Consider the following 23,343-nt stretch of genomic DNA (forward strand, 5'->3'; position numbering starts at 1 on the left):
GTAATCCGATAACAACCGATCTCTTTACCCGTCGGCTTCCCGTGGCTGACATGCGACCGGCTATTGCAGTTAATAATACAACAGCTTCTTGCCATTTTTTTTTTTTTTGCTTCTTTTATCGCTGTGTAACAGATTTCAATTGAAAGCCTGTGTGCGCTAGTACCTCTTGCCACGACTTCCCAGAATCCTTTGCGGTGTTACCCCTGAATGACGTCACATTTTCAATCTCTATTCCAGTTGTCAATGGGCAAGAGGTGGGGTACAACTCTGGACAGGATGCCAATCTGTCACAGGGCTAACACAAAGAGACATAGATTCACATTTATGATGAATTTAGACTCACCGCTTAATCTAACATCGATTTCGCTAGTAGCAGGTCTGAGATTTATGGATTTGAAGGCCTTGGTGAGGACCGGCAGTGGCCCCAGGTCAGACAGATCCTTGTGTACTAATGAGGGGTGTGAGAACTGGGAAAAGTGGGGAGGAGGGTGAGGCATAAAAATAAGAACAAACAGGCTGCAGTGCAGGAATGATCAAGGAAATCAAGGAAATGGAACAAGCCAATGTATCTGTAGAGAGAGACCAGGCATGTACAGGGAAAAGATGCAAACTTAACACAAAAAGGCCCTAGCTGGTCTGTGCGTTCAACCCTATCTATTGTGCCTCCTCCTAATATCTGTATTAATGCTGTAGTTTTTAATGTATTGAGTCTTTGTGTATAATAGTGCATGTTTGCATGCCGAGAAATCATCTTGGAGCAGTAATATATTAAAAGTAAAAAGTGCTGTGTTCATAAAGCCAGAAATATCCTTATTCAGGCTGCCTACTTTCTTGATCAACTATAAAAATGGAAAACAAGAATTCATGCAGCTAATGGCTTAATGGTCAAGAATGAAGAAGCTATTGCATTTAATTATTGTTCCATTAAATGAAACGGACCAGCAAATGTGCTGTGATAAAGATTTGCTGAAATGAACAAGTTTGGAAGTTGGTGGCTTCCCTGATTTATTTCAGCTCTCTGCAGTGAGAAATTGTGATGCTGATAATGATGCACCAATGAAAGTGAGAAATGTGTCATCTAACATTTGGTCAGATGTAAACTACATCTCAGAAGAACCAGTCAGGGTGGTAGGTTTACTTTTCTGCAGCATTTCCTGTACTGGCAACCACCAATGAGAAGATGAAGCTTCGGCGAGATGAAGCTACAGTTAATCACAGCAAATTGACACTTAAAAAATTAAAGCATTATATGCACCAGTGTATTTTTGTTTCTGTTGCCAAAAAAGGCATGAAACATTGTTGTGGTTAAAAAGGCATGTATGTACCGATTAGAAAGAGTTATTGCTCTGGGGTACTTCTTATTCTTACTGGCCAGGCACCAAAAAGATGCACATTGTCAAATATGAAATACACAGTAAAGGTCACTTAGTAAAGTAATGCACTTGAAAAATGATATAAATATGGGTGCTTCCTGGATTCAGATGTTGTTTTTTTTACATTGGGATGTAATCACTTTGTTAGATATACCTTTTCATTAGTGCTAACTCAATGCATTTAGGCATGTAAACATGGCCAACGCAACCTACTGAAGTTCAAACTGAGCATCAGAAAGGGGAAAGAAAGATGGTTTATGTAGCTTTGAACCTGGGATGTTGGTGTCAGATGGACTGATCTGAGTAGTTCAGAAACTGCTGATGTACTGGGATTTTTCCACACACAACCGTCTCTAGGGTTTCAGAAAATGTTCACAAAAGAGAAAGTACCTTGTTGATGCTAGAGGTCTGAGGAGAATGGCCACACAGCTTTAAGCTAATGGGCAAGGTAAAAGTAAGTCAAATACTCAGTGGTTACACAGAGCATCTGTGAATGAACAACACAGTGAACCTTAAAGCAGATGATCCACAGCTCAGAAGACTACACTGAGTGTAACTCTTGTCAGCTAAGAACAAAAAACTGAGCCCGCAGTTTGCAAGTACTCACCATAATTGGACAGTAGAGGTTTGGAAAAATGTTGCCAGGCTTGAGTCTTCATTTTCTGTTGTGACATTTGGAAGGGTCACAAGTTGTTGTAAACTACATGAAATTGTGGATCCATACTGCTTTTTATTAATGGATCAGGATGATGTTCTGTGGGATATTTAGTTTGGGGCCCTTAGTAGTAACTGAACTAAACTGGTACTGACCACATTTATCCCATAATGACCAGTGTGCCCATCTTCTGGTGGCACACATAATGTCATGAAACTGAAATAATCTAAATCATACTTTTCATGAACATGATAGTGAGTTCACTGTACTTCAATGGCCACTACAGTCAATAGATCAATAGTGTATAATAATATAATATATAAAAGATACTGTCATTTTTATATATATGGACATTAACTTCTTTACAGTAAGTGTATTTTATATTCAGTTTCCAGGGTGAACTGCTCTTCACATACAACAACACAAATAAGGCCAGAATACATATTTGTTTATTGCTCAACCTAAACCAGTTTTGTTCCTGTTGCGTTCACCTTCTAGAGCATTTTATATATTCTGTAGTATTTGGGCGTAACGTTGCGGCTGTGATGACGACACATCGGACTACTTCCTGGCTCTGACCATGTTAATACGTTTTGTGCATTCGCATGAACACAAGTCAGTCCAATTATAATTAAAAGTGTAGTGTTTGCACCACAGGGTGGCGATATTTGCAAAACAATTCACTAATTGATACAGCATGTTCTGGTTGTTCATAATAATTTTAACACACGATACAAGTTTGAAGAATTGCGTCCTTGCTGTGTTAGAAAACACCCGTGAAACCTCTGAGTTAGGGTGGTGTGTCAGTCCTTAATACGATCTGTCTATATGTGGCGGCATAATGAATGAGTTACGTCCTTTTTACATTTTTTAAAAACAATATCTATATATACTTTTTTTTTTTTTGAAGATGTAAAATATATGTATTTTCTTACGTCAGCATCAGCCTGTCGTATAACAGCATGAGAACATCCCGAGCCTAGGAAGTTCACATCCCATCATCAGCATCCAGCGTTGTTTTTTTTTTTTGTTTTTTTCCCCCGCTGTCGATTCAGCCCCTCCTTCCTCCCTTTTCTCGTACCCCAAGGGTCTCGCGAGCGCGCACGCGTGCGAAACTGCGTGGGAATGGCTGTTTGTATGATCGAGGGGGTTGGGCCGCTTGGAGCGAGCGGTGAGCTGCATGAGTTTGTAATGTCCGCCATGTTGGCAATGGCGTATTGAACCAGGGAGGAACAGCGGTGCCTACGAGAGAAAGAGACCGACAGAGAGCGATCGAGACCCGGGCCTGCCCGGCTCTGTTCGCGCTGCTACGGACCCAAGCCCGCCCTCAATCGACCGCTGACTCTCAGAGACCGTCACAGATTCATCCATGAGAACTCGAGGCAGACCTGCTGTTATTCCTAGCAGATCGAATAGATTTATGCTGCGTCTTTTATTATAAAAATGAGTAAATTGTCGTTTCGGGCACGGGCACTGGATGCTAGTAAGCCCCTGCCCGTCTTCCGCTGCGAGGATTTGCCGGACCTGCACGAATATGCCTCAATCAACCGGGCAGTACCGCAGATGCCAACGGGGATGGAAAAAGAGGAGGAATCGGTATGTTATTTTATTGCTGCCCGACTGGCGGTGGATCTTTGGCGGCATTTTCATAGCGCGAGGCGCCGCTATGTTGCCTGCGCAAGCTTGTGCAAAATGGCCGCCATATTTTATCTTTCGTGCGCACGATAGAGCTCGATGAAAACTGAATTCTACTAACCCGTTTCACCACGAGTGGCTGTGTAAGGTTGCAATATTGTGATATTTTATTGGCAAGCCGTGTTGTGTCCGTTTATTTCCTTTTAAGCAGTACCTGAATGCACAAAGAAGTCACGTGACCTCTATCTGTTCCACCATTTTGTTGACTTTCTCGTTGGTAAAGGCGAGCGGGATAGGCCTTGGACGTGGTGTACTTTTCGTTAGCGAATGCCAGGGGGAGACACTGAGCCTTCAGCCCCGGTTGACAGCTAGGCGCCTCGTGTTGACAGCCACAGCCCTGCCATGTGTGCTGCCTGTTTCGCGGAGAACGCGGAGTTTAAAAAATATGTCCCAGAGCTCTGCTTTATGATTAATAACTGCACTCCTCTTCACATATACGTGCTTCAGTTCCTGTAAACTGTGTTACGACATGCATGGTGTAGCCATGACGGTGCCGTTCATGGGGAAGTTTCATTCGTGTAGTGCAGCACGTGGATGTAGTCTTCTTTTCTGGAGCCATATTCCAAGTATCTTATTGGTTAGAAGCGTCGATGGCAAGAAAACGGTGACGATAGAGAATTTCAGTTATGTTTCTGAAAATTGGGCTTAAATTACTCTTATGAAAGTGTCTTATTGCAACTACTTATTTATTACTTGAATCCTTCATAATTGCATGAGTTTGGCCCACTGAGATGTCTGTACTGTGGTATTAGTCGGATTTTTGTTTTTTAACACTATAGTATATTGTTCTGCTTTTACTCACGTGTTTTGAGATTACACATATTCAAATTATATCCAAATACACAAATTTGCATTTGCCTGTAGACAGATTGGTCTATATGTTTTGACCACAAAGCCTTTCATTTAGAGTTTATACCTGGAAATGAAAGCTGTTTTTCTGATTGTACACAAAGTTTAAGTATTAAACTTTAAAAGTTTAAGCATTACCTGCTCATCTGGTCGGCCCCACTGACTTTTTCTAATCCACTTTTATACACCACCTGAGATGCCTCAGCAGACACAAACATGATCCACAGATGGGATGTAAAGCAAGTTGAAATCCTGCTTTCATACCCTCCTCAACCTGCTGTGCACATACACAGCAGAAATTGCATAACAGTGTGACAGAAGAGATAAAGAGGACAGTTTTACTCCAAGCCTGTGCGTGGCTTAGCTCCCTGACCCACATCCTGTCCAGGAACAGTGGGGTGTTGTTGCACTGACTAAATACCCAAATGTTGGCTGAGAGTTATGTTGTTCTAACTTACCAGCAGGCACAGTTTGTGAGTGTTTGTTGCGTCACAATGCATGTGCATCACTTTGTCTCTTTAATTCATAATTTTAGCTTGCAAGTGTAACCAGAATCTAAATCAGGTGGAAGTTTTTGTTGTTGTTGTTGTTGTTGTTATAATATAATCAAGGGACTAATTTCATCAGCATTTAAACCTTCAAACCTCTGGCAAACAATTAACTTCTGACACAATCTATTTTTGCAAAGCAACAGGACATCTTTGCTTGCACCATGTCCTGCATAGTGTAAATAGTTTGTGTGTTCCAGTGGCCGTTACCTTTACACTCACATTGAATTGTTCCATAACGTCTGGGGAAGTTAAAAGGTAAATCTGTAAACCACGTTTTTGACTACAAAATTAAAATGCTTTAGAGGTGGACTTTGTCCCTGCGACGCCACAATTTATGATTCACAATACGTCAGCCAGTAAATCCTCCTGTCTTTAATTATAATTTACAGAATTGTCTCAATGTTTTATTTAGTATGATGCTAAGTCAGCAGGAAATGGTTTACTGATGGAGGGGAAGGGAGTTGAGGCTAGTTTTCCCATCTGTAACAGTAATGTCCTTATTCACCTAGAGAAGTCGCCCCCTGCTGGCTGTCAGGTATACGCTTTTCAGTCCTGGAAGCTACATCTATCCTTCACACTGTTTGCAGTCATGATTTCTCTTTGTGTGTATTCATTAACACACAAAGTATTGAACAGTTTGTTTAATCGACTAACGGTCTTAAATTGAGTGATTTCTAGAATTTTCATTGATTTCTGGTAGTGTTACTAAAATGTGTGGCACAGTGAAATTGGATGCTTCTGTGCAAACAGGAGAAACATGTAAAGCCAAACAAAACACAGCCACCAAAATGCTCCGTGTGGATCTCCTTCAAAAAACCAAATGGACAAAAATGATGTCTGGTGCACACTACGTCCATAAAGCTACCATATTACAGCTCGACTACAGGGTCATTTAACAAGTATTAGGTATGGGCATGTGTCAAGTTAACCTTTGTTAAATTTAAAATGTTAATACTTTAGAGGGGGCTTGCATTCGTGACCACTTTAGCTTTAAATTGAAAGGACGTCCCCCTCTCCCATACTAATCATATAGTACTTATGCACCTGTGAGGGTTGATATTGAGCGACATTGTTTCTCCACTGAATTTTGAGTGTTGTTCAACATAAATCACTTTTTCTCATCTGTGGAAAACTAGCAGTACTTGTGGATTTTACACAATGTGTGTGCTTGGATTTGCTGAAATGCACCACCCTCACTTCCTCGCCTTCCTCTGGGCATGTTGAGCTGAAAACACCTGCTGGAGGCCACACTTTTGTTGCCATGGCAACTTTTATTGGAGTCATCTATTTTTTTCTTGGGAACATTTAATGGAGGGAACGCGTGGTGCTGTGAAAAATAGATTTTCATTTGTCTCTCCTCGATCTGCATCTGTGACCGTGACAGAAAGCATAACTGCCACTGAGTCCCAGAACATTTTGTGTGGGAAGAACAAGAGAATCTGAGGTTCAATATTAGATTGTGTTTTCTCGGGTGGAAAGCCGTTAGAAGCTACTTTGTATCCAGTTGTTTTCACTATTTGTGCCCACTTTGCACTAGATGTGTCACAAGACCAAAAACGTTGTCTGTACCAAAATAAGTCAAATGCATACATTACAAAGCATAGTGTGCTAATACATGATCATGAATCATCATATTCTTATAAAATGAACAGTAAGCCTACTAATTAGCTATTAGAGTAGCTTTGCATGATCCACTGCTCAAACAAATTCTTTGCAGCCCCTCAGTTCGTCCTTTGTGTGATGCAAACTGTGCAAGCTCCTCTAAATTTAAGCCAGCTTTCTTCTTATTGGCTGCATCTTACAAACAAAAGGATTGACCTGAAGTTGGGAGTGGCCGCTGTGCTCACCCTAAGTTGGTTCCCTGATTTGACCATATGAGAGAGATCTGCTTTCACTGACATCATGCAGAGCCAGAAAAGAAATTGTGTTCAGATAAGTGTGAAGGCTGAGCTTCAGGCCTTGTATGATACTGGTAAATATGCTAAACTCATCATTTGAACCTTTAGCTTTTTGTAATATGCTCATTTCATCATTGTAACTTGATTGTACAAAGCAGAATATAAGAAAAAGCATAAAATTTAATTTACTTAAAGTCCCAGTTTCTTATTTTTACTTTTTTGGAAGCAAGACCATAGGGACAAGTAATTTTCAGCATCCAAAAACTGTTGAAAGTTCAAACAGCATAATGGCACATCAACTTGAAAGTTTGGCTAACACAGGCTTTTGCTGTGGGTCCCGTAATAACCTGGTTCACTTGTTCTCATGTGCCATTCACAAAATCCTTTTATCCGACACTCTCAACTCCTCTGCAGAGGAAATCCCAGGCTGTGAACCATGCTTGTGAGGATCACAGCTGTGAAAGATCAGGATATCTTTAGGTCAGAGAAGGCTCAGGGCTGCCTGCTGCAACCTGCCGAACCAATATCCTTCATAGAAGCTCGCAAAGGCAGGTCTGGGCCAGGCTCAGGTTTAATTGGCACCTTACGTGCACGCTTTATGCAGGTTCCTTATCTCACAAAGCTCCTGGGTTCATCAGCATGTCAGACGGTAGGGTTCAGAGAGGGCAGTGTCTTTGTGGCGGTTTTATGAGCAAACGCATCCTTCACTGTGCCAGTCAAACACTGGATCATGTAGTTTACATAAGCTCATGTCATGTCAGTAGACAACGCTTTGATAAGCAGTACTCTCTGAGCTGTAACAGTTGCTGAGTAACAGTGCAGACAACAGTTAAGTACATTTTGTAAGAAATGTATTTCAGTTGAATACTAGTTTGGAGTGGTTTGATTTCTTGCATCATTGTGCTTCAATTTTTGCTTGTAATTATCAATACAGGCTGGTGTTTCAAAGACTTAAACTATGCTTTTAATTTAGATATGAGAAGTCTGATGTAAATGTGCGTGCAAAGCGTAACTTTTAACGTTTTAAGTCTCTGAGCTCAGAACCACAGCTTCTGCAGTTTGGGTTTAACCCAGGAAGGACTTTTTAAATGTACAATGACACAGAGCTGTTGGCTAATTTGCAGGAAGTTGTGTTTGTGGGCAGTGAACATGGCTGTGTGAAATTTTTAATAAGTGTGCCTGCCCAGCCTGCTCACGCTCGCAGTCGCAGCCAAATCTGGCGCTTTGTTTTTGTCCTGACCCTTCAATTTGTGTAACCGTGCCAAATTGAGTCTTGGTTGAGAGTGCTATTCAAGCTTTAAATTGTGGTTAAGTTAGTGCTTGGTAAAAAGTTGTGTATTTCTCTCTTGTGCTCTTTTAGAGCCTGCGGCAAGAAGGAAATGCTGGGATTTAGGATGTTGTGGATGATGTCTAAAATCCTCAGTGGTGAACACTTTCACAGTTGACACAATAAGATGTTTTTCTTGGCGTAGACTGTGCTTGATGGGTTTACAAGGGGCAGATGGTTCAGCTCTGGGCACATGCTGTGTCCTTTGATGCCAGTTCACAGCTCTGATATGGTTCCCCTGTTACTCCATGCAGAGCTCCTCGTGGCTTTGAATTTTATTTAAGGCAGTTCAGACACCCATGCAAGTGTGGAAGTGTATAAAACTGAGTCGTTGTCAGGGAATGCTTGTTTGTGGTCATATTTGCCAGGCGCAGTTGGTATCTCTTAACATTGACCCACATTTCAGATTCTAGCCAATAAACTGTAGTTGAGAAAACGCGTGTGAAGTGTAAAATGAGTAGGAGCTCTGTTAAAATACTTGTTAGAGCAAGACGGATCTTGAGTTGGTTTGACTTGATTGGCCGTCTGTTGCATCAACCACAAATAAAAGGCCTACAGATATTGTGCGCTACAGAGTGAGCGTGCAGTGCTAGTAAGTTGCAGTGTCTTTCATGCAGATCTTAATGCCAGTGCATAAGCGAGAGCTTTGCTTAAACTCCTGTCATTTAGTAATAACACTGATTCTGAACTCCGAGGAGCTAGGGCTGTTCGATATAACGATATATATCGGATGACGATATAAAAACGTCTATCGTTTCATTTTACGCTATCGTTTGTTTCGGGGTGTCGCAAAATAAACTGTTTACGGCAATATTTTTTTCATCGTTTTAATGGTCACTGTAGTGGCTATATTAATTTGTTACAGTTCTTTCTTTCTCTTATATTTTAATAACCACACTACGGACGGACAAGCGCCTGTTTTTATGCGTTGTGGTTAGCAACAACAACGGTAAAACCACCGTGTGTCTGCTTGTTTATTTTCCACATAAACCTTTCACAATAAAGCTCAAGATCCTGTTGAGACTTTTCAAAATAAACTGAATCACGTGAAAGAGCAGATTATTTACAGATGAGAATTAAAAAAAGAGCCGTCAGGTGCTAAAAAATAAACCTTAGACTCAAACGTTAGAACAGGCTTTTCCCCGCAGCACGCCGTGTATTAAATACTCACAAAGAAAACGGCAGCCGTTACAACTTATGTCTAAAAATGTATCGTTTCATGCATCGGTTAAAACACTCGACTCCAGCTACATGACGCGCAGCTGGAAACACTTCCCGCAAGGCGAGCTGCCCGAGATTCACAGAATTTACAGAAAATGTTACATTTTTGTGATTTATATCGTTATCGGGATGATAGAATTCTTATATCGGGATATGAGATTTTGGTCATATCGCACAGCCCTACGAGGAGCAGTATGCTGTTTGGAAAATTAAGACACTGTTTTATACAGGGGGAAAAAGATTCATGTTTTTTTGGGATTCTTCCAAACAACATATATTTCAGGTAACTATCAGTTGTGTAATATGAAAACATTTTGTACTTGCTGAGTTCAAGAGTCAAACCGTCTGAGTCATTTGCCCACGTTTATGCTTCTGCTGCCAAGTTGGAGTACCAGATTTGCTGCTGAAGAAACTTTGCAGGTATTTTAAAATGATCCACTGGCTCAACATAGGCAACAGAATATCTGTAAACTTTTTTCTTCTCTCTCCATTTGTTCCACCTGAGAGATGCAGTAAATAATAATGAGTCATTGTTGTGAGTGATAGTGGGGTTACCTGAGGGGTGCTCAAAAAGAGGTGTTTGCCACAAAGCACATGCTACGAAGTCCAACTCGGCTGACTGTGAAGCTCACCTTTCCAAACTCATTGACATGGCAGTGCACTTGCTGATACTCCTACGCTGTTCTCCTGCTGATGACTCATTTCTCTGAGACATCATTACTGTGTTGGCATACATTATATAGACATAACAAACTATGATAAATATTATGCTTTGCCTGTCAGACAAGCCTAGACAAATGAATTGAGATTAGGTTTAAAATGACAGCTAAGAAATGCCACAGAAACACTGAAAGATAATGAGCGAAGGGAACTGGAGAGGATTCACACCCAGGAGGTGCAGGATGTTCAAACGAGTGCGATTTTTATTTTGACCCAGCGGCTGACATGTTTGTCCCTGACTTTGATGATGAATACACCCTAGAGGAAGAGGAAATGTTGGCAGCACCATATGAAGCCAGTGAGGGTTTCACAAGGGATGGAGAGATGACCATTCATGTAGCAGGCCTTTCCTGTTTTGGAACATTTTGTATTTGAACAACTGCCATCATGCTTTGCACTGACAAATAAGATTGCAGTAGCTGATGTTTATATGTTAAGTGTAAATTTCTGTTTTGTTTCTGTGTTTATTTCATTCAAAGGTTAGTGTGATAAAAGGATTGTAGACTTTAAACTGGTTTGCAGGGGGTTTCCTGCCTCTTAAACAGGTATACGAAAGGCTGGATTTACAAAGCTGAGTCTGGGGTTCCTTATTTAACAGAAGTCTGTGATTGTTCTTGTGGTATCTATTGCTGTTTGTTAACCAACAATGGCGTTTATGCTTCACTAAATGAAGCCCAACTAAGAAAACATTACTATCCTGGTGTTGATTTCAAGGAAGACAAAAACAAAACTAAATCCTGGTTAATTTTGGGTGTAAATTTGAGTATAGATTTTTTTTTTTCTGGCACAAGATGTAAACAGTACCTCAGTCTACTATCAGCCAAAATATTTCAAACATCTGCATTGGCTCAGAATTTCATAATTCTGTATTTCACAGTGTGACAGATGTTTTAAACCAATCAGTCAGAGCAATAAGCAATGCCAGTGTTTTTTGTATTATTTCTTCTGTGCCAGGGAACTAAAGAAATCCCCAGAATGAAAACAACATTTAGGCAGCGCAAAATTGAGCCAACACAATAGATAAACATCAGCCGCTGCCATCTTATTTGCCAATATACTGATGAAAGCCAGCCAGACCATAAACATTGGCCAGCCTAAGACATTTGCAGAAAAAGGCTAATATCAGCCACTCCTGACGTGCATCCTTTGGTTTTACATACGGATTCTCGATGTTATGTACATGAAACATTTCACAGCTCTGTCCTCGTAGACCTTCCTCTGGAGCTCGTCCAGTGAGAGGTTTAGGCTGTAATCTCTTTAATGTGAGAGGTCTGACGCCACAGATCACATTTATTATCCTGTTAAGTACAATACTTTAAGCACTTGGCGTTCTTTAACATCTGGACTGCTTATGGTTATTAGTCCTGTGCAAGCACAGCGAAACGATATCATGCACCTCATAATGAAACAACTTTTGGTCTTAACTAAATCACTCATTGTCATTGTTTCCATTACACACTGTTGTATGTACATGCAGATGCACAACAGAATGAAATGGGGGGGTGATGTGTAAAATGAGTATTGAAGTAATTAAAAGATTTTTTTTAGTTTGTCAACTTGTAAACAAGATGGTTTAAGAAACAATCTGGAGTCTTTTTTTTTCCTTTTTTAAATAATTCTTTGTGTACAAATGTCTCTTGACAAATCAAGATACTGATCACTGCAGAAGTCTTTACATTTTTTTCTAAACAGCAGCTTCTTCCTCTCTTTCAGGAGCACCATCTCCAGCGGGCCATCTCAGCGCAGCAGGTATATGGCGAGAAGCGGGACAACATGGTTATCCCCGTCCCCGAGGCGGAGTGCAACATCACGCACTACGAGTCCCTCTACCCCGGGGAGTTCAAAATGCCAAAGCAGCTTATTCACATACAGCGTGAGTAGCAGGCTGCGTGCAAGTGGATTATCTTCTTAGCTGTGTTAGTGGTCTGTGAGCATGTGGTGATGTTGCTGTTTGGCTGCACTGGATGGCTTCAGGGTGTTTATTCTGCTGATTGAGAGATTTTAGTGTTTGTGGTTTTGATGAGAAACCTGTGAGTAATTAGAAGCGCTTTTCTAAGAGATGTGTATTTATATGTTATGTTTTGTTTTCTGGACGGTTTTCTGAAAGTTAGTGCTTTTTCATGTGGACATAATATTGACACACATAGTTGTTGCTTTTTTTTTTTAAGAAAACTTTAAGATTAAGTCTTGTTGTTTGGCATTTACTGTAGCCATGAAATGTCCTGTGTTCGCATTAGTGAAATGTCAAACTTTGAGACTGCTGTTGCAGATACTTTCACCATAATTTGGCAGTCATCTTAACATTTTAAATGTAGGGGCGGTGAGGGTAACACTGCAAGCTTTTCCAAATGCCACTGGCTTTGACAGGTTAATGTGTTGATTACAGTGGCTCTGATAGTGGCTGTTCAGTAAACATCTTATTTTTTCACCCGAGGGCCACAGTAGTGACAGCCACTTTGAATTTATTTTCTGCAGAATCTCAATGTCAGATTGGCAGGGCCAAAAAAATACAAAGCCAGGGGCAATATTTATGTTCAAATGGTAGATTGCATTCACATCTCATATTTGTCCTAAAGTGTTGCCTTATTGAATGGGTGAAAGCACACAACTAAACTGAAGCACAGCGCTTTGTTATGATAAAATGCTGTTTATTTTTTGAGCATAGTTCGGCTGCAGTTGGCTGAAGATAAAGGCTTCAGCAGTTCATATCCTATGGGTTGTGTTATTGACATTGCTTGAAAGGCACTGTTGCTAAATACAAAATGATGGTGAATTATAAAGTCTCTGTATTGTAAGCCCAGGCTTTGCTGACTGAAATGTGTCATAGTTATCTAATATTGATTCATCAATTTGATACACACTGCAGCCTCTGCTGGTATTGTTCAGAAAAGTGATGTTTTGTTTAGTTCAGCAGCCTCATTCCTGCAATGTCTTTGAAATATTTTCTTGGCTGCATCTGTCTCTCCAGTAACCAGCTCTTTTTTTTCTTTTTCTTTTTTTTCCCACAGCTTTTAGTTTGGATACAGAGCAGCCAGACTATGACCTAGATTCAGAGGATGAGACGTTTGTGAATAAGCTGAAGAAGAAAATGGAAATCACTGCTCTGCAGTTTGAAGAAATGATAGACCGGCTGGAAAAAGGCAGTGGACAGCAGGTATATGTAACCCTGTGTGGGGAAAGTATTGCTTTGCATGCACACAGTCTTTTTATTCACTTTACACTGAATAAAATGTACACTCTGAGTCACTCTTTGCATTACTCCATTATGTTTAACTTGTATTTTAGTCATTTGAGAGGCCTGTTATTCTCTTTGTCAGTGGTTTCTTTAAAAGTTACTATTTATTGACGAATAAGCACTTCACGTGACATTGAAAAAGACAAAATATGAGTTTATGTGATGTGCCTGAAGGCAGCGTGATTGCTTAAAATCTAAAGCCTTTGTTTTGTTGTGTCTTGGTGTGTTCATAGTGACTGCTTGTTGAAACCAGCTGGACTTAAGTGCTCAGCTATGTGTAATAATTATTTCCAGAATGATGTGGCTCAGGCCATTACACTAACTTGGTCTGGCCTGTCTTGTTCTGTAGCTTGTCAGTCTACAGGAAGCCAAACTGCTGCTGAAGGAGGACGATGAACTGATCAAGGAGGTCTTTGACTACTGGAGCCGGAAGAGGAAAACCAGCAAGGGTGGCTGCCTCATCCCCAGCGTCAAGCAGGAGAAGAGGGATGGCTCTAGCACCAGCGACCCTTATGTGGCCTTTCGCCGACGGACAGAGAAGATGCAAACTAGGAAGGTAGGACTTTCTAGCCAAAAACGAGTAAGATAAAGGCAAATTAAAGGACATAAATTATGCTGACCTACATTTCAACTGGGGCTTCACCAATCCAACTTTTGAAGATAAAAACCTAGAACCCTTGTATTATCTTTTTACTAACGTAATTATATAAGCAGTTTCCATGGGTTTTGGTATGGTCCAAACATATTGGCTTTAAAGTGGTTCAGATGAGGCCGATAAATATGTTGTCCCTACAGTAGTGTTCCCCAAAGATGAAAGATGAGCAGTTGAATATTTCCATACCTTAACCTTTTTAAAGATTTTCAGTTAAAATGGAAACTAATATAAGGTGACATCCACCAGACACCTCACGGAATGAGATTATCACAATATTTAACTCACAATATGACATTATTTTGCTGTTTAAAAAAGATTTTTTTAGATTGTGTGATTTGCTGACTATTGCAGTAACATTGTGATTAATCACCTTTTGTCTATTGCAGCTACGCTTCTGTATTGATACAGTATTCACAAGCAAAATATTGGAATTGAGATTTCTGACACTGAATCATCACTGCTCTGTTTTCAGAATCGAAAGAATGATGAGGCCTCATATGAGAAGATGCTGAAGCTGCGCAGGGACTTGAGTCGAGCTGTCACCATCTTAGAGATGATCAAAAGAAGAGAGAAGAGCAAGAGGGAACTGTTGCACCTCACACTGGAAATTGTGGAAAAGAGGTAAGAAAGTTGACTAAACTGCACCTTGTCAGACAAGTAGTTGCTATAAAGGAGACCTTTTCACTTGTACTCTCAAACCGCATGCCCCACTTATCTGATTGGATGACATTTTCAAAAGCGGGTCATTCAGGGTAATAGCTAACGGCTGTGCCCTTGTCCTGTTTTGGGAATGCTTTCTGATAACATCTTAAGAAGCTGAGATGATAACAGCGTGGTGTTTTGGACAGTGTATGTGGGGAACCTTCATATTTGATTAGCCTGTTGTTTACTTGCCAAGTCTGAAATTCAGCACAATGCTTGTCTGCATGACTGATCATACAAAAGTCAACCACATATTTTCTGTAAGGCCAGGCTTCACTGCTCCTGTTAATTGGGGTCACAGTTAAATGCACTTTTCCATGCAAAGTTCACCTTGTTTATTCAGTAGTGTTTGGACCACATTAGCTCAGTGATGTCTGGGTCCTGGTCAAGGCTTTGCTTTCCCCAGTCTTTTAAGCAGTATAGTGGACTCTATCTCTGTATTCCATCCATCCATTCGCTTCCGCTTATCCTTTTCAGGGTCGCGGGGGGCGCTGGAGCCTATCCCAGCTGTCATAGGGCGAGAGGCAGGGTATCTCTGTATTATAAAATATAAACTTTGTGTTTTCCAAACTCCATTTTGGATTGTCCTCCCTCCACCCCCCAGTGGAGCCTTTGCAATCCATCTAAACATGACATCCGAATGGAATGAATTTACTCTGAAAGTAGCTGTCAGCGTGAGCTTAAATTGGACCCTTCTCCTTGAAGTGCTTTTGATTTGTAGTGACATTTCAATTTCCTCTTGTTATCCCGGCCTGGTTTCTGCCTGCGCATCACAGCTAGTGCTCACTCTCAGACTGGACCACTCTGTTCCCAGTAGGTAGTTTTTCCCAGTCACTTTATGATGCTATGCTGCTGTAGAGGGGCTCAGGTGTAATGTCTGGTGGGTGCAGTCTGTCATTTGTGTGTCTCAAGCCCTTACTGTGCATTGAAGTTTAGGTTCTTTTGTGTTTCAACTGTGGTTGCATGATGTTAGCAGTTATACATTATTCATGGTAATGTTAGTGATAAATTGAAGTAGTTTACACAAATTTCCAAGCTTAATATAGTCAACTAAAACTATGTGGGAGATGCATCTGTTAGAGCCCGAGCGGTCTTCATGACAGTATGTCATCTACAATATTTAAGACTGAAGCGAATAAAAACAACTTGAACCTAAGTGTGTAATATTTCGTATTATTATGTCTAATGTTATTGTTGAACTGACATGTTGGGATGCACTGATTCAACTATTCATTTCTGATCCGATACCAGTCTTAAGTAAACAAACTCTGCTCCTCACTGTGAAACTCGGAAGCATTCTATATTTCTAAGGCAGCCAACCCGCCATTACTTTTCTGTTAACGTCCTCTATAACAAATATGCAGCAAAAAAAGAGAAGTCATCGCCAGTAAAAACCGGGCACTCTGTCCATCTTCACAGATCTGGAGTTGAGTGCACTGTTACTTTGTATCCTGTACACTTCCAGCTTCTTTATTGATGCATTATCTCCTTCTGGCAACTCATACACTGCTGCTGATTTATTGTGTAGTAAACTGGATCAGCTATAGATGGGCTTTTGTCAAATATCCGATTGAGCTTTGTTTTACCAATAATTGTTCATACTTACAGTGTGAGCTGATAAAGCTGAAGTTGGCAGGAGTGCAGTTGTAATACTAAAAATTAGGGGTGCAACGATACTCGTATCGATATTGAACCGTTTGATACAGTGCTTTCGGTTCGGTATGCATATGTATCGAACAATACAAATTGTTTTTATTTATTTTATCAACTTTTCTTCTGACGATGCTGTCTGTGTTGAGAGCTCAGTGGATCTGCGTTCGACTACTCTGCCTAGGCTGCACTGTCGAGTGCAGATCCACTGAGCGCAGCGCAAGCTAGCAAGACAGAAGTTAAGCTCTCCTTGCAACATGGCAAATGGAACCTCCCCCACCCTCATTCAGATCTGGCGTTTGGAACTATTTTGGTTTTCATGTGACGTATGACCCTGATGGTAAACACGTCATGGACAAAAGTAAAACAGTATGTTGGATGTGCCATGCAATGCTCAATTACATTGGTGGGAACTACTGCGTTAGCGCAGTTAGCTCGTTAACGTGCTGATGCCGTCCAGCCCCACGCACGGGGCGATCCGCGGTAACTCGTTAACGGAGATTTGCCGTGTTGTGGCGTTAATGTCATTTTAACGAGATTAACGCTGACAGCACTAGTGGGAACACAACAAATATGACCACATTTACTCCGACATCATCAAGTGGAAGCAGACAAAAACAACAAGCACGCATGCTACAAACTTTACCCGAGTCATTTAGACAGCCGTTAGCACATGATTCTCCTTATGGGGACCTGATATGTTTAATATGCTGCTGAGAATATAGCCCAGAAGAAGCGTATAGTATAGCTTTTAGTTTGGAAAGAGCCATTTCTCTGTAATAAACTCTCTTTTCCAAAGATGAGTGATTTCTCGATCAGATTAATTTTTTTATTATTGTTGTTTCAGTAACATTAAATTTAAAAACTGTACTTTTGAGTTAAAATATATATTTATAATTTTAATAAATGACAAATTAAAAAGGCATGAACATTTTTTTGTATCGAAAAAATATCGAACCGTGTCACCAAAGTATCGAACCGAACCGTGAATTTTGTGTATCGTTGCACCCCTACTAAAAATGTTAACTTCTTTGCTTTGATTTTCCTCATATTTTGCCTTTCTCTCTGTGTCCACCAGGAATGTGTTGCCAGACTTTGGCAGTGAGGTGATGGCAGAAGCACTGGCACAGCGGGCTCTGGTGAAGCCTGTTTACACCATCCCCATCATTCCCCTGTCCAGCAGTAACCAGTACAGACATCAGGACCACTTGGACATGAAGGACTACAAGAAAGTAAGGACATGTTCATCAGGAATCGTACAAAAAAAACCCCGTGTGTGTGTGTGTGTGTGTGTGTGTGTGTGTGTGTGTGTGTGTGTGTGTGTGTGTGTGTGTACAGAATGATGAGCAAGCTACAGGAAATTGTATTGACTTTGAATTCGTCCTTTAGTTGAGTCAATTCACTCAAGCTGCTTAATGCTGTACTCTGTATTGGCACACTGAGTCATATCAGACCTTGGCATTTTCATTCTGAAAGGGTGCATGGTTCGAAATGACAACTAGGTCTAAATTATTAAAAATAATTTCCCTTATGGACAAGAAACTGCAAATTTGTACTTAAGTTTATTATAGTATAACAGTTCTTAACAACACACAGGAGCAAATGTTGGACAGTGTTTTACCACAATAAATATCCTGTTTATCCGTTAAATGTAATGATATAAAGCTAAACGTCCCTTTGTTTACATATTATAGCTTAATTACTTTGCACAGTTGTGACCTCAGTGTCATCGGAACTTCATTAGCTCCAGTGTCCACCAGCTCTCCCCTTGCCCTGCAATGAGACACTCATTTCCCCTTCTTTTATCTTCTGCCTCCTCCTCTTCCCCTTTACCAGCTGGCTGACCTTTTGCTTTTATTTACACACGTTCATTTTCAGTTTAACTCTACCCCTCCTCCCTCGTCACTCCAACCCTTATTTTTTACAGTGATTAGGCACAGCCGTTCTTCACTGTAGCCTCCCTGCCTCTCTGTTTGCTTTGTCCCCAGAGTGTAAGGACTGAATGAAATCCTACTAATCCTAGCAGAAGTTGGATCGTGTTCAGACAGGGAGGGGTTGTCCCACTGGGGAAGTTTGGGGGTGAAAGGTGGCACGGGGTAGATTTAGGAGGGAGGGGGAGGACAGCCATCTGGCTAGGCAGCGGCATCTGGCACGTGCCACCATCTGCATATCAATGCCTCTCTTTACTTGCTGTTGTTTCTGCACACACTCTAGGCGCCTGTGCATAGACCACCAACACTCAATTGCCGCCAGCAGTATTGTGTTGCGTATGAAAAAGTGTTCTTGATTACACAGACTGCAGTATAAACATGTTTTCCTTTCCTTTCCTTCTTCACAGCCTGAGAAGACGGAGGCAGTTCGAACCAAAAGGAAATATGAAAAGAAACCCAAAATCCTGCCTATGTCAGCGCCTCAACATTCAGGGCCCCCTGTGTTCAATCCCAAGGACCTTAACCAGTATGATTTCCCCAGCTCAGATGAAGAACCATTCTCACAGGTAACATTTGGTTCCAGCCCTTCGGTTGTGATGCAATTTCAGTGGGATTTTTACAGAGACTAATATTATACATGAACAAACATGGAACAGAAGTTGAAAGCAGTGATATTGTGTGTTCCATCTGTAAAAACCATGTTTGGCTAGTAATACATTTCTTATTTTCCCTTTAGGAGGGCATGAATTGAAGTCCCTAGCTTTTCCTTTACTTACATTTTTTGTGTCGTGTAGATCCATTCAGGTTCCTCAGAGGCAGAAGAAGAGAATGACCCAGATGGCTGCTATGCGTTCAGGAGGAAGGCCGGCTGTCAGTACTACGCTGTGAGTGCCCTCCTGTGACTCCCGTGCTTCTATTTATAGTGCCAACAGCAGGCTGGCCAGTCTGGCTGCTCTCTCTTCCACACTCTACTGGACAGAACAATGCAATAATGAAATCACCTGTTTTATTTTCAACTTCTGTTTGTTCTCAGATCTAATCGTTTTTTGTTTTTTTTCCCCTTTATCTTCCCTCAGTATCGTCCAGACGAGAGTGGCAGCTGGCCCTGGGTAAGCCCGTCAGATGGTGGGCTCGGCGACCCACGCTTCCGCTACTGTCTGACCTCGCTGAACATCCCAAGGCGCTGCATAGGTTTGTCAAGGCGCCGTGTGGCCAGAGGCGGCAGGTGAGTTCAGTCTGGCTGTTTGTTACAGAGCCTTTGAGGGTCATGCATGTGTTGATCATTTGGGTAAATCAACCCGCCCCACCCCACTCTAACAAAAAAGAAAAAACAGTGTTATTTCTTTAATTATTTTTGCGAAGCACTTCATCCCTTGTTGCTGACATGAAGAACAATAAGGGTGACACGAAGGTATTACTATTCATGGTTTTCATGATGTACCAACTTCTCCAAATTCTGGAGAAATTAAATATGAAATGTGTTTAGGAATGTTGCCAGTATCAAATGGAGCAGAGGAAATTGAGCCAAGTGTTAGCTGTCACTGCCAAGGTTGTTTACCATTCCAACTCTTTGGCAGGTTACCAGCGACCGTTTGGCAGGCACATTTTATTATAAATATCAAGCTGGCAGGTGAAATGAACATGACAGTCCCATTTTAGGATTTACCTGTCACTGTAGCATGTGTTTAGTTTAAAAAACAAAACTTAAATGTGCCCTGCAGCCTTTTCTGATATCTCCTCAGTATTTACACAGACAGTTAAATACACCAAGCTGGGTAGCAGCTTCCTCAGTGCCAGGTGTGAAAGAGACCAAACGAGGGTCACACAGTATCTGCTCCCCGGGCACACATGAGATAAGCAATGTTCTGTTTGTGTCTGCAGTGACCTTATCAACTTCCCCAAGGGAGATTGAAGGATTCCTCTAGCTCTGAATTGAAACATCTTTTCAGTATAATGTACTATGGTAATACTTGATCGTGTTAGGAAGCATGGAAAGTGGGTTAACAATAGTGTGGCTGTGGGGTTTGTAATGTCAGTGACGGTTCAGTTGTTTGCCTTGTTTTGTTTAAGAGGATGTGTGTAGGTTGATAAAGTTTTTTTTTTTTTTTAAGAAGATATTTTGTAACAAACACTCTTTAAAGGTGTTAAATTGTTTTAAAGTTGGAATGGTCTCAAATGTTTTCATTCACTTTTTAACTATACATTAAAAACACAAAGAACTGATTTGATTATGTTTAGTTTTAATGTGTATTTTAACTGCAAGTTGGTCTTAAACTTCAAATAAAGTGTTATTTAAAAAAAATAAACTCTTAACTAAAACCTGTAAGACATACGTATAAATTGTAGTACTGTGCTTCAGTGCATTATGTTTTGGGTTGTTTTCTGACATTTCAAGCACAATTTTAAATATTATAACATCTTAAAATGTCTCTGTATGTTTTTTTACTAGGGCTAGAACATGGCCTTGCAGTTTGAGTGATAAGGCTGTACTTCTAACAGCAGTTGTCTCATTTTTGGCTAAATATTACCCAGCTGAACCTATGAAGTAATAAGCTAGACTTATGTCATTACAAAAGTATTCTGTTTTTCTCATGGAATAGCCCACTATATGAGGTCCTCTCCAGTGAACATTTTTATTGTTTCACAGGAAAATGCTTCACTCAGTGCAGTCATTATCGTAGGACCTTGATGTTGTGCTGTTAATGACTAAAGCATGTTTTTCATGTAAACAGACCTTTAATGACTGGTAGTAAAAAGCTCACGTAACATGTTGATGTTTTAGGATCTTGTTGGACAGAGCGCACACAGATGTAGGCAACATCTGCCAGAGCCTGGACTCTGACCCAGAGCCCGAACCACTCGCCTCACCACTTCCAAGCTCTCCGCTCCACATCTCCAACGCCAGTACCTCAGAAACCAATACCTCGGACCCAGCCAGCTCCTTCCACCTTCCCCCATCTTCATCACCCCTGTCGTCATTAAAACCGAAGGACCTCAGCCAGATTCTTTTGAACATTAAATCTTGCCGCTGGAGGCACTTCAGACCACGGACGCTATCTCATCACCCTTTGGGTGGAGATTTGTCACGCAGAGGATTTAGGGATTTTAGCTGGACTGTGTCGGGACTAAACCGAACCCTGTCTGGAGGAGCCAGCGCCCAGAATCGCATTGGGCCAGCTACCACTCCTGTAAATGGTAAGTCACTTGTTTATTCTACCATGCTGGTTATTATTTTTTAGGGATAGGTTTACATTACTCAGTCACAAGTGTCCCTACGCATCCAGTTAAATAACATTAGTTGTCTACATGGCTATAAAAAAAGTATACTGAAAGGTTTAAATCACAAATGTGGGACTCTCTGGGAAGGCTGTTTTCACTTTGTGTTTATTGTCATAGCTCTGAGTGGAAGATGGTAAAACACTGAATTGTGTGTTCGAAGAAATTGGTTCATCTGAGTAAAATATACATTTGTAAGACAATCTTTAATTGGAAATAGGCCAGCACATAAAATGTACAGGCAAATTTTGTTTTCGGAAATGTGTTGCTGGCATCAAATATTTTAAAAAACAGTAAAATGTTGGTTTTGGAGCCTTGGTACCACTGAGGATCACCTCATCTTTAAACAGTGCTTGCTTGGAGGGCGCTGAAATGAGAAAACCAATTCTTCTAGTTTTGAAAGCAGAGTGTTATCAAATGCTGGTGTAGATACAGTGCTATGCTGTCATGTAACTTCATTACTGAAATTTTGGACTGTGGAATAATAGATCTCGTGGGCCATTCAGTGTCCAGTTTTTATGCAGACAGTTTTCCTTTTTAAACCTTAGTCTTACTTAAAATGAACTAGGGCCTATTGGAGACTGTTGTATGCTTTGTTTTGTCTTTGCATGGTAAACATTTCAGTTGCGTTCAGTGATCCACTGTGTTCACTGACAGTGGTTTTCAGAGAGGTCCAGGAATAGATTTTTCACTACAGAACCTGCGTTAGTTTCCAGCTTTGGCTGCTGCATCCAGAGATTTATTTATTTTTTGTCTTTTGGTGTGCATTACACAATGTTGCTATTGATTTTTTTGTTTGTTTGGTTTTTTTTGCCAATGATCAAATTTTTTTTTTTTTTTTTTTTTAAGTGTTTTGAAGTTTTACGCTATGTCCCAACAGTTCTATAAACGCATTCTGTGCTCAAACGAAGTTTATTATGGCATCGGGAGTGTGCAGCCACTGCTAGCTCCATGTCACAACTATAAACACATCATTTTGTATTTTACTTACACACACACGAAGAAATACACTTTTGTTTTCAGTTAATTTTACAGCTGCTTTAATTATGGGTGTTCAGTCATCTTCTAAGAATCTGGAGACTTGTTTGGAGTGGGGTTTGTAGAGCACCGTGCTGTACTTTATGATTGTTTTCTTATTGCTTCTTGATTTTGTCAGTTTTCAGCTCATCTTGTGTTTACAAAAACACATCCTGCAGAATTGTTTTTCTGGGTTGCACATGGAGCAGTGCAGTTAGGTTTATCCACGCATAATGCAACAATAATGGTGTTAGTTGGCATTTATTTTGGGATGTGACCTGTGTAACATTTTTTTGATGAGGCACCTTAAAGGTAGATTGCTCTGCTCATGCCTAGTAAAATCACAAACTTTGTACTTTCGTTCCCCCTTTCCTTTTCATACATAAAATGATATGTTCCCCTAGCTTGGGGGATTCACTTAGAACATGGCTTTTTCTAAACAGATTTGGAATATCCTGTGAAGTGAATCAATGCTGGAGATAGGAAAACAGGGTGGTGATTTCAGAGACTGGGTAACAATTTAACCCTTTACAGGCGATCGGAGCGGGCACGCTCCATTTTGCGTAACTATTTTTAAATCCCGGTAGC

The 23,343-nt window shown here is 40.8% G+C and overlaps 1 protein-coding gene across 3 annotated transcripts in view; it reads left to right on the top strand.

Annotated features, from left to right (window-relative positions):
- The window catches only part of LOC102200091 (enhancer of polycomb homolog 1-like), a 34,852-nt gene that overhangs the window by 1,858 nt on the left and 9,651 nt on the right, over positions 1 to 23,343 (top strand). For 2 of the 3 annotated variants that reach the window (XM_005730420.2, XM_005730421.1), the window contains exons 1-10: positions 3,128 to 3,624; positions 12,003 to 12,162; positions 13,298 to 13,443; positions 13,874 to 14,080; positions 14,652 to 14,800; positions 17,610 to 17,763; positions 18,870 to 19,028; positions 19,257 to 19,346; positions 19,539 to 19,687; positions 21,245 to 21,657. In XM_005730420.2, coding sequence (XP_005730477.1) covers positions 3,472 to 3,624; positions 12,003 to 12,162; positions 13,298 to 13,443; positions 13,874 to 14,080; positions 14,652 to 14,800; positions 17,610 to 17,763; positions 18,870 to 19,028; positions 19,257 to 19,346; positions 19,539 to 19,687; positions 21,245 to 21,657 — 1,780 coding nt within the window. In that variant the 5' untranslated portion in view covers positions 3,128 to 3,471. Of the gene's footprint in view, positions 1 to 3,127; positions 3,625 to 12,002; positions 12,163 to 13,297; positions 13,444 to 13,873; positions 14,081 to 14,651; positions 14,801 to 17,609; positions 17,764 to 18,869; positions 19,029 to 19,256; positions 19,347 to 19,538; positions 19,688 to 21,244; positions 21,658 to 23,343 lie in introns of those variants that run through there. The other variant, XM_005730422.2, reaches the window with a different exon arrangement.

Source organism: Pundamilia nyererei, unplaced genomic scaffold (genome assembly GCF_000239375.1).
Source record: "Pundamilia nyererei isolate P.nyererei 1_Seehausen unplaced genomic scaffold, PunNye1.0 scaffold00037, whole genome shotgun sequence".
Taxonomy (NCBI): Eukaryota; Metazoa; Chordata; class Actinopteri; order Cichliformes; family Cichlidae; genus Pundamilia; species Pundamilia nyererei.